The following is a 13,664-nucleotide window of genomic DNA, read 5'->3' on the forward strand; positions in this document are numbered from 1 at the left end:
GAGGGAGAAGGAAAGAAAGGAAGAGAGGGGGAGGGAAGGAGAGAGAAAGGTTGGTGGTGGCCCGCCAAGGTTGTCGGAGGTCTACTGAGGCCTCTGAGGCTCCACAGTCCTTGCGAGAGGAGATTAGAGAGACAGGTGGGGAGGGAAAGAAATGGAGGGAGGGGAGACGACAGAGAGGCCGTAGGGTGACCATTGTGGCCGTTGGACTGTCGAAATCGACCCCACGGACATTTCAGATTCGAAATAGGGGCGACCCGTCCTTATTTATCATATTTTTTTTAATGTGATGTACAATGAAGCCGACAAATGGGTGTTAAAAAAAAAAAAAACGCAATAAATAGGGGTGGGTTGCCCTTGTTTCGAACCTACAGCGTCCATGGGGCCGACTTTGGTTGTCTGGCGGCCACAACGACCACTTAGCGGCCATTCACCGCTTGCCCCTCCCTCCATTTCTCTCCCTCCCCCCTCTCTCTCTCTCTAATCTCCTCTCGTGGACTGCGGAGCCCTTGTGGCCCTTTGAGGACCTCCATAGCTCTCCGGTGGCCATCGCTGGCATCTCCACTGATCTCTCTTTCCTTCCCTCCCTCTCCCTTCCTCAACCCCCTCTTTCTCTTTTCCTGCCCGGTTCTCCCTTGTTTTCGTGTCAGTTCGGATCAGGTACGGTTTGGTATGGGACAATACCAACTCGTACCTGGTTGGCCAGCATGGGGTTCAGTTCCAAGTCAGTGAACATTGTTTTACATTAGTTCTGCATTTGCATTTTATCTTTTGTACACATTCAGTTGTAACCAATTAACTAGGATAGGAGGGAGGCGAACAACTAACCTTGGATTGGTTGCGGAGGATTGGCAATTATTCACAATGGTTCAAAAACTGCCAAAACAAGATGGTATGATTGGTGTCCCACCATTTCGGTGCTCAACCTGCATTGGCATGGGTGCTGGGACACTAAAATAGTTGTGCCTGTATGATTGGCTGTATTGATGCATGCTAGTCCATATCGTATGCCCACCAGGACTGGTTAGCATATATGGTTTTTCATTTTTTTTTAAATTTTTAGAATTGGTCATTTTTTATGCATATGACCAGTATTGGTACCATACTAATACCATACCATTCTGATACAAAAGTTGTATGAGGTTTGGTACTAGTATTTAAAACCCAGTGTATCGCACTCCCTTCTCTGGTCCGAAGAATCAAAGCCAGAAAATACTCTTTGGCTGCTAACTAAGCTGCTTATGCGCCTTTTCCAGCAGTTTCTTCTTTATGCTTGAGTGAAGCTATGTCACCACTCACTAGTTCATGCCTTGTGCCATCAATTCTTTAAATTTTGGATTCCATATGTTGCCTTTTACTTTTGAAGATAAAGCAAGTATTTGGCTTTTGTACCATGAAATTTTATATTGTTAAGTCTTTTTATTTTGACTAGAATTCTATTTGTTACCTTGGTTTTTTAGGTCTCAGTTGAAGAAGGGAAAACCTCCTCTAGTGGCCAACTCGTTCCACTGGCAAAACAAAGAAAAAATATTCAGATGCCTGGTTGCTCATCTTTAAGTACTGATTTGGGCAGAGGAGTGACAAGCTTAACCGAACCAAATCCACAAGTTTTGGCTGCAAACCATCCTAGTGTTCCAACCAGAACTAGGAACAGGCGTAAAATAAGTTTGCAGAAAGCAATGGCTCAGAGGAAGTCCAGATTTTCTGATGGAGTTGGAGATCAAGGCCTGAGTGCATGCTCACATTTTGCCAATAGCAAGGCAGCTGATCTGGAGGTTAGGTATTCAGTATCCTATGCATGTTAAGGATTATAAAATTCTAGCCTTTTATACTAAATCATTAACTCATTGCAGGGAAAACTTTCTCACTGCCTATCTTCGCAATTACTACGTAGATGGTGTGCATTTGAGTGGTTCTACAGCTCAATTGATTATCCATGGTTTGCTAGAAGTGAGTATGTGGAATACTTAAATTATGTAAGATTGGGTCATGTACCCAGATTAACTCGTTGTGAGTGGAGCATTGTACGAAGGTATTTACTGGCTATCTATTTCTAATCAATACTTACAGTGGCTTAATATTTTCTTGGTTAGCTTTTACCCAATTTATTTTGTTATCAACAGTTCTCTTGGCAAACCGCGTCGATTATCTAAACAATTTTTGTCGGAAGAAAGGGAGAAACTAAACCAGTATCGTGAGTCAGTGAGGACTTATTATGATGAATTGCGTGCTGGTGTGAGGGAGGGGCTTCCAGAAGATTTAGCCCGACCTTTGTCAGTTGGTCAGCGTGTTATTGCCCGTCACCCAAGAAAAGGTGAAATTCATGATGGAAGTATACTGACAGTTGATCGAGACCAGTGCAGGGTTCAATTTGACAGGCCTGATCTAGGGGTTGAGTTTGTGATGGTAATAAATCTTTTATACTTTAGTTTCTTAATTTGAGTTCATTGTATCTTGCAATCTCAGTAAGCACCGAGAAGTTGCATCTACCTTGGATGTTTTAATTAATTTGTGGTTTTGGGGATGCTCTTTTTAAGCCTTTATATATGATGCTGGACTTGTGACTAGATTTGTCACTTGTTTTGCTGATGTCCATCAAAAGCTTGTACTATTTTAGCACTAATTTATGTGTAGAAGCTAGAATTCACTGGTTTTATGTGTAGATTTTAGAGTTCCTACAATATGAGCACTCCTGCATCATGCACACATTGCCATGTAACATGTCATAAAGGGGGGAATATCCCAACAACATATCCTGTGAACCCACACAAAGATGACAGCTTCATTGTGTCCAAAATTACTCATGAACATGGGATGACAAAATCCCACATATTTTGAAAACCGGCAGTCCGAACTATTATTGAAGTCTAAGGAGTCATATTAGTTTTCCTAGAAGAGTGTAGGTGGACCAAAGAAGCAAAAGTTTTGACATTATGCTTCCGGAATTTATCTTCCTGTGGGCACTACCTGATGTTGTGGCTGTGTTGTTATGATCATCATATTTGATTATCTTTTCTTTGCCTGCTCAGAAGATCCATTTGTCTAATTTTTCCAGCCAAAACTTAAGCAACTCCTAAGAAATTTATCATTAATCAAAGAAAAGGCAAGAAATTTGGGGAAAAAAAATAGATATTGTGCATAAGAAATTAAAAAAAAGAAAGGGAAAGAAAAGTTCAAAATGGGGGAATGAAGATGTATGACTGCCCTGCTTTGTGCTTTTTTCAAATTTTAGATTGCCTAAGGTTATGAAAGCCAGCAGGTGCAAGCTTGGGTTCAAAAACAAAAAGGTTGCATGTTCAGCATGGGAGATATCAGATTTGATGGTTTACTTAATGGGCACCGACCATGATTAACTCATTTTGGAGGGATTGCAAAATGTAGCTTTAAAGAATGTTATGTAAAGAGGATATACTACTCTCTGAGTTTTGGTGACTCAAGGATGTGTTTACCATATAAGACATAGTTTTGGTGTTCTTGATGAAAGGCATAATCACATTACAGGATAGCAATGCTGCTGCTGTTTTCAGATAGTTTTAAATTGCCTGTTTATTGGAGTTTTGACTTGTGGAATTGTGTAATCTCTATAGAAATGACTAGCAAGCTGTGAAAGGGAACCTAGAATTAGAGCGAAGCTTGTTGAGAAGAGAATATGAGTGCTGAAGTTATACAGAGAAGTAAGCAAGGCAAGAACAATGGAGCAATGCATTTCTATCTTAAGGGTGTTGTCTTCTGAACTTGGCATCATTTATGACTCACCTTGAAGTAATCTCTTGTTCATTCTTTGCTGAAATGAGGTAATCTTGATTCTTGCTATTGTTCTATTGCTTTGGAAGGGTTTCATGTTTCAAGGGAATTGTGTGATTCGAAGAGGGTTCTAGTTGAATTATTTGCTTCATTGTGGAATATCTTGATGGATCATAGAATAGCCATCGTGTGGACTATGTAGCAAGTTCCTGAATGTATTGTCATCACTTTCTTTCCTTATTTCCATGTATTGTTGTTGAGTCCATCTAGGACCAGTGTTTTTCACCCTTTTGCAAACCTTATGTTGAGATGAATAATTCCTTTATTCCTTATATGTAAGGAGGGCATGGGGCTAGGATTTAAAATTACATTGGGAGAGGTGGTCCCTAAGTATCAGACGTAATCCTTATGAATATTCTTAAGAGATTCTCAAAAAAAAAAAAAAAAAAAAAAAAAAAAGAATGGTGCACATGATTCTACGAGATTCTTAGACATATGATAAATAGCATACATAAGAAGCAAAGTAAGGTACACAACATATTGCTCTTATCAGGATCATAACACCGAAATTGCACTTAGTGGTTAGTGTAAAATAACAAAACCTGTAATACTTCGGCTTAGCATTTGAATCTTCATGTGGAGGCTTCATTCATGAATCTAAGAAAGAGAAAATATCAATCCCTTTTCTTCCATGAAATAATCAAGTGCTTGATTTGTGTACCTCCTATATAAGGTGAAACATGATGTACAAGATGTGTGCCTTATAGAAGTCTCGTTATGTAATGCTTATGCTACAATGGATACAACCTCGACTATGAACTTTAGGTAGTGTTTGGTGAGCCAAATGGGATTACCACATTTATCTAAGATCACTGATGATCCGAATCTTGTGGTGATATGATCAGTAGTGATCTAAGATAGATCACTGCGTTTGGTAGGCCATGGTCTAGGAATTAAAGATCCTTAGGTATCTACGAGTAACCTGTTTAGTATTTTATGAAAATTCAAGATCACCGATTATATAATACCAAAACTATCCATAATATATTCAATAAAAATATATTTATTAATAATATATAACATATTATAAATAAAATATCACTATATTTATTAATATATTAATTATTAATATATTCTATAAACATATATTTATAAGTCCTATAAATTATTAATCCATAAAAATATATTAATTATTATTATAAAATTAATATTTTTATTTATACTTATAATATATTATTTATTAATATGAATATTTATTTTGATTAGAGAAATAAGGCAAATAGAAGTAATATATTAAATATTTTTATTGTATAAATATAAAGTATAATAAGATTCTTTTTACTCTACTTTACAAATTATCATTGAATCCTAATATGAAAATAATTGATTAATAATATATTATAATATATTATATATCATAAGTATAATATATGATATCAAATATAATATAATATCATATATACAAATTGATATAATATATTAATGATATGGTTCGTCGAACCGGTTGGAACCGGATGGTTTGGAGCATGTCGAACCGTACTAGCGGCTAACTGGTGCGCTTTGGTTGTTAGATTTGGAATGCCCGCGAAAATGAAGTGAGTGAGAAGGAAAGAGAGGAAGAGAGAGATGAGGGGAGGGGAGGAGAAGGCTGGTGGTGGCTCATTGAGATTGCTAAGACTCTGGATCTTCGGAGATTAAGAAGAGGTGAGATAAAGAGAGGGGGAGAGAGGAGGGAGCAGAAGGCGGCGGGGAGGCCGTCAGAGGACTGTTTGGTGGCCGTCGAGCAGCCCAAAAATCCTCTGCGGTTGCCATAGGGTGCAAAATAGAGGCTTCACCCATGTTTCGTTGAATGTTTTAAAAAAATCCAACATAGTGAAGTCGGCAAAGCGTTTGTCAACTTCACTAAACTACCTTCGGCGGCCTCTCCGCTGCCTTCCCCTCCCTCCTTTCCCCTCCCAGGAGGCCTCGGCTTAATGGCCTTCCGATGGCCGCCGCAGGCATCTCTACTGGCCATTTGTTCCTTCTCTCCCTCTCCCTCCCTCCCCTCTCTCTCTTTTCCTCTCCGGTTTATCTGTTGTTTCCATATTGGTTTGGATCCGATATAAGGGCATACCGACTCGTACCGCTGGTCGGCTGGCATGAGGTCCGGTTTTGATTCGGTGATCCTTGATTAATGGTATATTGATAATCAATTTTTTTTTGCTCGACTAAGGGGTATTTTTGTTCTTATATTTCAGCCTAAAATCACTGTTTGAGGATAATTTTGGATTTCCGACCTCGAGGATGGATATCCCATCATTGGGTTGGGAGGTGATTTAAGACGTGGGATTGATTTGAAGTCATTGCCACATAGGATCACCATGGTGCAACTAAACATAGTGATCTCATTATCTCCACGCATATCACTCTTAATCTTGGATAGACCACCCCATACTAAATACCCTCTTAAGGTATGTCATGGAGCCCACCTTGAGATGCGACGTGCAGCATGTGGCAAACAAGACTCTTCAGACAATGGTCCAAAGTCCAAACAATATGATCCTCATTGTTGCTTGGAAGTTCAATTTCTTGATCATCTCCGCTATACATTTAGGCCCCTTTTTAGTGAATCAGCATGTTGCTAAATTTGAAGCAGATCATGCAGATGGAATTTGTGCATACTTGACCACCAAATCTTCTCTTATTATTTGTGTGGTTAACTTTTATTATGATTTATTCTTTGTGTTGATCACCCATTTCATTTCAATATGAGGAACTTACCCTTTCGTTCAATCTTCGGTGTATCATGCATTCAAGTGTGTTGCATTCATCCAATAGAGCTCCATGGAAGGCAATGATGGAAATTTGCGTGTGTTGATGGCTTGGATCATTATCTAGCAAATCAGGAAATGGTCTAACATAGGTTAGTGCTCCTTGGAATGTCTAGAAATTTCCCTGCAAATTGACTGTTGGTAGATTGACTGGTCCATTCTTGATCTATTCAGCTCACAAATCTAAGTTTTAACCATATTGTGATCCTAAGTCCGATCTTGTTTATCCTTTGTTCTTCAGATGTATAGAAGATTTGTAACATTGATCTAATCTTGAGTTGGGTCCCCTTCCATGTCCCTTCATTGGTTTCTCTGCTGCAACGATCAAGCATATAAACTTGTGATCTGATGATTAATTTTAAGATGCTGAATACAAATATTGAGTTTAACATTCTAACATATTGTGATGCAATAATGAAGTATAGTTTACGTTCAAGAGCTTTTGCTGGTATGTACTGAGACTTATTTATACTTCTGCTGCTCTGCATTTCCCTTTCCATTCTAGCCTTGGTCTAAATATTGCATGCTGGGATTGTATAAATTTTGTTTAGTACAGAAGTAACTTAATTTAAATACTTGTTTAGTTATCGTATCGTAGTATTACCTGAGAACATGCTAAAATTATGACAAACTCTCTAGACAACTGGAAGAAACATGGATTAGTGCCTCATAGTTGCTGCTAGGGGTGAATTGCCCTGTGTCTGGGTAGCAGGCCATCATACAGGCAGAGGTTTTGGGCAAGCTAAATCCTGTTTCTTCAGTTTCTTGTGCATTTATCAATTTATCATTGCTATTTTTATTTTCAAGACATGAAGATTAGTTGAAGGTCCATCCATCATATTTTATTTTTTTTCTTAACATTCATGGGAGTTTTGTGGCTGCATTTCATATTAAAACTAAATCTATCTTTTTCAGGATATTGACTGTATGCCTCTAAATCCATGGGAGAATATGCCTGAAGATCTTAGAAAACAGAATGGTGTCGGTTACCATTTATGCAACAACTTTACTGGTAAAAAGCCTGATGGTCATATAATGGAACTGAAAATGGATAGTTCTGCAAAGTTTTCTCTAAAAAAGAGTTTGGAGATTGCAGATGGAGCTTCTATTTTGACCTCAACTAAATATCCATGGATTGCATTGAATAAGCAGGCTAAGGTTGCCTGTCTTTTCCATTTTGTATATCTATTCATGCAAGATGATGATATTACTCATTCAAGAGGATGATATTGTCCACCATTAACTCAATTATGCAACTAAAATCCTTTCTGACAGGGTGATATGAAAGATGCCAATGCACTGGGCAAATATTCTGCAAGTGAAGTTGCTGTTGTTGCACCACATACGATTGGCAATCAACCTTATACATCGGCACAGATCCAAGAAGGGAAGCTGATGTTAGAGCCCTTGTGGAGCTGACTTGTGCTTTGAATAAACAGGTGACCTTGTTGGGTACCTTGAATGCATTAAAGTCTGTTTTCTTGTTGTTTACAGTAGTTTTAATTCAACTATTGGATAGTATTTCTAAAAGTAAAAATTTAAATTAGTGTCTTTTTACACACTTTGTGCAGTAACTGAAAAGCATATATATTTATGTACTCTGTTCATTCATCAATGGCAACTCCATACAAATGAAATGTTGTTCATGTATAACAATTGTTTTGAGTTGTATTAAATAGCCCGAGATCTTTGAGGAAATTGATATTAAAATCATTTTCATCACCTGAAATACTATATAAAACTATTCAATATATGCATACATCAGAAATTTGCATATTTTCTAATAAACATAGTTTCGCAGCTTTTATATCGGAACTGCTGTTTAGAAACTGAAACAATGTTCTTGTTCTGCTCAGGAATATACATCTGAAATTTAACATATCGTTTCTTGCTTTTTATGCAGTCTTTTGGTCTTTTTGATAGGTGAGAAAATTCTTCCGTAACCACTGTCAAAGAAGTTTCTGGATGCATTACAGTACAGAATATAGACTCCAAAATGAGTTTTCTGATCCATACTTTGATCATTGGTTTTTCTTGTTTGTCTAGTTAGCTGTTTGAGCATTCTTTGTTTGCAAAATCCACCTCAAATCCAACCAGACTTCTTGCTTATGTGGGTCCCTATATGACCACTTTAATTGTTGAATGGAGACAAGAAGCTTAGGTGGGCCTGTAAGATTATGTATAGAGGTTAAAGGAGAATATTCATACCATGAGAAATACCGATCTCTATCAATACATGTTATACCTTGAGAAATACATATCTCTAATTCTCTATCAATACATGTTATGTCACCACTTAACTATTGAATGGTGACATAAAGCTTAGGTTGGCATGTAACATTATGTATAGAGATTAAAGAATAGTATTTATACCATGAGAAATACCTATCTTTATCAATACATGTTATAATATTGCTACCAGAAAATATACCGGTTGGCACGTCCATACATCATGAATCATGTTTGAATGTACTCACAAAAATCAATTATTAATGAAAAATTTAGATTTAAGGAAGAAAGGTGTCAATGTGGGGAACTCGAATGTATCTTTTATCTGCATCTGGTTTTTGAGTAAATTGTTATAATTTAGTTAAGAATAAGTGAAAAGGTTAGGTTGAGAAGGAGTGGGAAAATAATCAGTCTAAGGAAATTACAAGTATTGTGACATAACAAGGTTGAGGGTACATGGTACCAAGATGATTGCTGAGTCATCTCAGTCGCTATTAATCATGCTTATCAGTTTTGCATCATCAATAGAACATGACCAAACAGTATGACTTTTTAAGTCAGCTTCATTTTATGGTTTCTAGTTTGCCTGTCTAATGTCCATTAGTCGAGCTACTTAAATATGAAATGATGACCACCCATTGGATTCTCATCTCACTCCATTAGATGATGTCCTTCTCGATAAATCCATAAAGTCTCTGAAATTTCTAAATATTTGTTGTTTAGACTAGAAGAGTTGGCTTGACTTGACTTGGGCTCAAAAAAGCCTGCTTGTATAATCCCCAGATGTAAACACACACACACACACACACACACACACACACACACACACAGCTTTCTGGTCTCGCCATCATTGTTTGTTTGTTTTAAAGAGAAGAAGATTTACGAGGATTGGTCCGTGATTGTTACTATCGAGGAGATAGGAGAAAGGAAAGAAAGGTTCCCTGGTTGCTTTGGCATGTGGAATTTGTTTATGATATGGTTATATTAGTAGTATGCCATATTATCATTTCAAATTTCTTTTTTGACCCTATATAACCGTAATTGGGTCTGTCTCTTGGCTTCATATGTCCAAGCCTAGATTTTTTTCCCTTTGGACCGCAGATTGGGTTGTTCTGGTTCTGCTTATTGATACAGTAGATTTTGCACTCATGTACTGATTTGGTGTTGGCAATCCCATGAAGTGGGGTTTTACAAGATCATCCGAACTAGGCCCTTAGGAGGAAAAGGTTCACAGAAGTGGGGTAGTCTAATTTTGATCGGAAATTAGCAGTAGGTCATGAATGTGCATATAAATTTATATGCAGACTACTTGGACCCATCTTTTTTCTAAATTCGAACACACAATAGATAGTTGAGACATGCAAGAACTTGGAATGAAGGTGATGGTTTAATTTCCATTGCCCATTGGGTTTATTGATGTATTTACTTATTTAATTTTTCAAGTGCTTCTACATCTATTAGATTATTATTTTCTATTGTACTACTGACTGTTCATGTGTTTTCACTGGGATTTTTTCTAATAATATCTTTTACAAAACTTTCATCTCATCATCCACATATGGTAGTTTGCTTCTTCCAAGTTTAACTTTGCCATACCGCCCTATACCACCTAGTACAGGGCATACCATACTGTACTGGTATGGGATATCGTATTCTATTGACACTGTCATACTTTATCAAACTGCATACCGACACTGTAATAGGATAGCACCAGTATGGGGTTTGGTACCGAAACAGCGAACCTTTGGGCTTCTTTCTATAATTGTCTAAGGAACTCTCTTTGTTTGCCTTTTTCAGGAAGCACTGCTGATGGAACTGAGGGAAATGAATGAGGAAGCAGCTGGAAAGAAAAAGGATGGAGATTCAGAAAGGGACTTAGGACACTTCAGAAAGCAGTACAACACTATGGTAGTCTCATGGCTACGAGAAGCCAGCGACCAGGCAAGTTCTTTGTGGACCTTTTTGCCTGATACTTTGACATGTCACAATGGCTTTTTTCTCTTTTTCTTTTTTGAGGCCTCTGGACAGAATTATAGCAAACTGCCATAACTTTCAGGTTCGTTCTGCCCTGCTTGTTTTAAGACAACGTAACACTTTCCATGGAATCTCTGCATCTCCATTGCATAGGGCAACGGAAAAATCAGGGCTTGCTGGATGTTCTGGCACTTTCAGTACCTTTGACCTTTACAATCATGATGAAGGATCTCAGGTAGTAGAAATTGTGGAAAATTCAATGTTTAAAGCAAGGAAAATGGTTGATGTAGCTGTGCAGGTAAGACAGATGGTGATTGTCTTGATTTCTTAATCTTAACCTTATTGAATTTATATGTGTTAAGAAAAATAGGACATGCCAATATGTGTAGTCTATTATTTTCTTCATGCCGAGCCACCCTCTGGACATATGGGAGTCATCTCATGTTTCAATGACATGACTATATTCTTCAGTTTCATCAACCTGGAAAAATTGCTCACTTTCTTGACTCTCAGGAGTTTTTTTTTATCACGACCCATGATTATATAGATGTACTTCACAGTTTGCCTTGTTTTTACATGATTATGGATTATGTTTGGGTTTAGCATGTCATGACCTGTTGAACTCTTCAGGCTATGTCCTCTCTGAGGAATGGGGAAGATGCTCTCACCGGCATTGAAGAGGCTTTAGAATCTAAAAATGATCAGTGCTTTAGAACTGAATCTAGCAAATCAAGGATAAGATGTATTCCTCATCCAGGAAATGGCAATAGTCAGAATCAGGCAGTTTCAAGTATATTACAGCCAGCAATAACTCATGTGCTCAATCCACGAGTGCAATTTTCATCTGCAGATGTGCCTCAAATCCTGTCAGAGTTGATTTCATCCTGTGTTGCTGCTGTTCTCATGATTCAGGTAAGTTGTAGATGGAGTTGCTAAGGATTGTAGACAAAACATATATTCTGAATCACTTTTTCCTCTAATTGTTTAAGGAACTGTTTGAGGTTGGTTATGCAGAACTAGACTATCATAGGAATCGGCTCTGCAAAACTTGATCTGTTGCCACTCCTTTTCTGTTTTTTTATTTAATCTTTTAACTGTTTTCCTGTTGTTCCTGCATAACTAGTATTCCTCCATGCCTTTCAATTTATTAGAAGAATGTCGAAGAAGAAAAAAAGGTTCCCCACTTTCCATGTAAAATACCAGATCTTGTTTGGTAAAAAACTAATAAGAGCAATTTATTGAGTTTTTGATCTCTTGATATATATTCTTCATTGGAATTGTTTCTCAAATTTTAACCAATCAAGTTGGAGGCTCAAAGTTTGTTTTACTAGTCGGTACCATATCGTACTCTATCGGTACTCAACCAACCCCATCATACCAATACTCGGAATGCCGAGCTGTCCTGTATCAAACCATGTACCGATATTATAATAAGATGGTACCGGTATGGGATCCGGTATCGAAATGGCGAACCTTGTATAGGCTATAGTGAAAGTGATTCAGATACCCACATTTTCTGAAGATCTATATCTTGCTTGCTGCTTTTGGCTAGTGAGCAGGGTCTATGCAAAGCATATTTGAACTTTAACTAAATTCCTTGGCTTGAGGCAATATAAAATCAGGGCCACGGGTCTGCTTGTTGACATTACGATACCTTGCTTTATTGCAAACGAAATATAGGTACAGTCTCAACATTTCAAATACATACCACGCAGCTTTTTAGTCTTTATAGACTATAATCTTCAGTTGCATTGACTTTGAGAGATGTGTTGCCTCTTTTAGGCAGTACTGGTTGACCAATGCAGACAAACTATGAATATTTGCACCTTTAATTGTAAGTCTCCTGCCGCTCGTTTAATTGTAAGCCGAGGACTTTTTACATTAAGTTGCCAATATTACACTCAATTTTAAATGTTACAATCTATTTTCCATGCACCTTTTGTTGAACTTATAAACTATTTTTATCTCACTATTTGTGGCACTATGCATTTGATCCTCCAACTTTGTTTCTAAAATGCAGGCTTGTACCGCGAGACAGTATCCTCCAGCTGAGGTTGCACAGATACTGGAATATGCAGTTGCAAGTTTGCAGCCATGCTGTTCACAAAACCTTCCAATCTACAGAGAGATAGAGACATATATGGGCATCATCAAAAATCAAATGCTGGCACTAATACCATCATCAAGCACCAGTTTTTGTCCAGAGGTTTCAGTGTAATCCAATAGAGGTGAAGCCAAGTGAGCCATTTGGCATTTTTGGAATTATTTTTGTTGGTCTTCTCTTACCTGTGGGAGGAAACTTTATGACATCCTAATAAGTAGTGGAAAGCTTTAGTTCCTCATGGAAGGTATATCACATTACATGGACAGCTGGATTAGGCAGTACACATATAACACTTCCTGTTAAGTCATATGGAGTTGAATATCATACAATGTGGAAAATGGAAGCATGTATTGAGATGCATATTTAACGAGTAATCACTGTTTAGAAGCCATGCTAAACGGAAGCTAGCTTTATTTCTGGGTTGATGCACATACAAATTGATAATGCGAAGTTTTTCTTTTTTCTCTTGAATTTTATGGGGGCCTGAAGTAGTTTTCCTGTTACTGAACTAGATCTGAGGTCTAAACTGTGCCAGACCATCTTCATAATGATCCAGCTTTGTTTGTACATCTTGAGACGTGGTAACATTATTTTTAGAGGCAAGAGAAAAAACTGTCAAAAACCAGGTTAGAGTCTTGAACATTTTGGAGGGTAAGCAAATTTTGGCTAGTGAATGTGAATTATAGACTTGGAAAGATAAATGGTATTGGTCACAGAATCCATGATCATGATTTGATAGCTTTGGTTAATTTTACAGCGCACAGAAGCCATACGTCATCTGTTTGAGTACCAGTTTTCTCAAAAAG

At 37.6% G+C, this 13,664-nt stretch overlaps 1 protein-coding gene across 1 annotated transcript in view; it reads left to right on the top strand.

Annotated features, from left to right (window-relative positions):
- The window catches only part of LOC105040469 (protein ALWAYS EARLY 3), a 34,885-nt gene extending 21,636 nt beyond the window's left edge, over positions 1–13,249 (top strand). The window contains 10 exon segments of the mRNA XM_010917006.2: positions 1,458–1,772; positions 1,851–2,029; positions 2,121–2,403; positions 7,467–7,709; positions 7,827–7,932; positions 7,935–7,990; positions 10,578–10,721; positions 10,837–11,052; positions 11,385–11,666; positions 12,775–13,249. Coding sequence (XP_010915308.2) covers positions 1,458–1,772; positions 1,851–2,029; positions 2,121–2,403; positions 7,467–7,709; positions 7,827–7,932; positions 7,935–7,990; positions 10,578–10,721; positions 10,837–11,052; positions 11,385–11,666; positions 12,775–12,972 — 2,022 coding nt within the window. The 3' untranslated portion in view covers positions 12,973–13,249.
- Positions 13,250–13,664: the final 415 nt, after the last annotated feature.

Source organism: Elaeis guineensis, chromosome 3 (genome assembly GCF_000442705.2).
Source record: "Elaeis guineensis isolate ETL-2024a chromosome 3, EG11, whole genome shotgun sequence".
NCBI lineage: Eukaryota > Viridiplantae > Streptophyta > Magnoliopsida > Arecales > Arecaceae > Elaeis > Elaeis guineensis.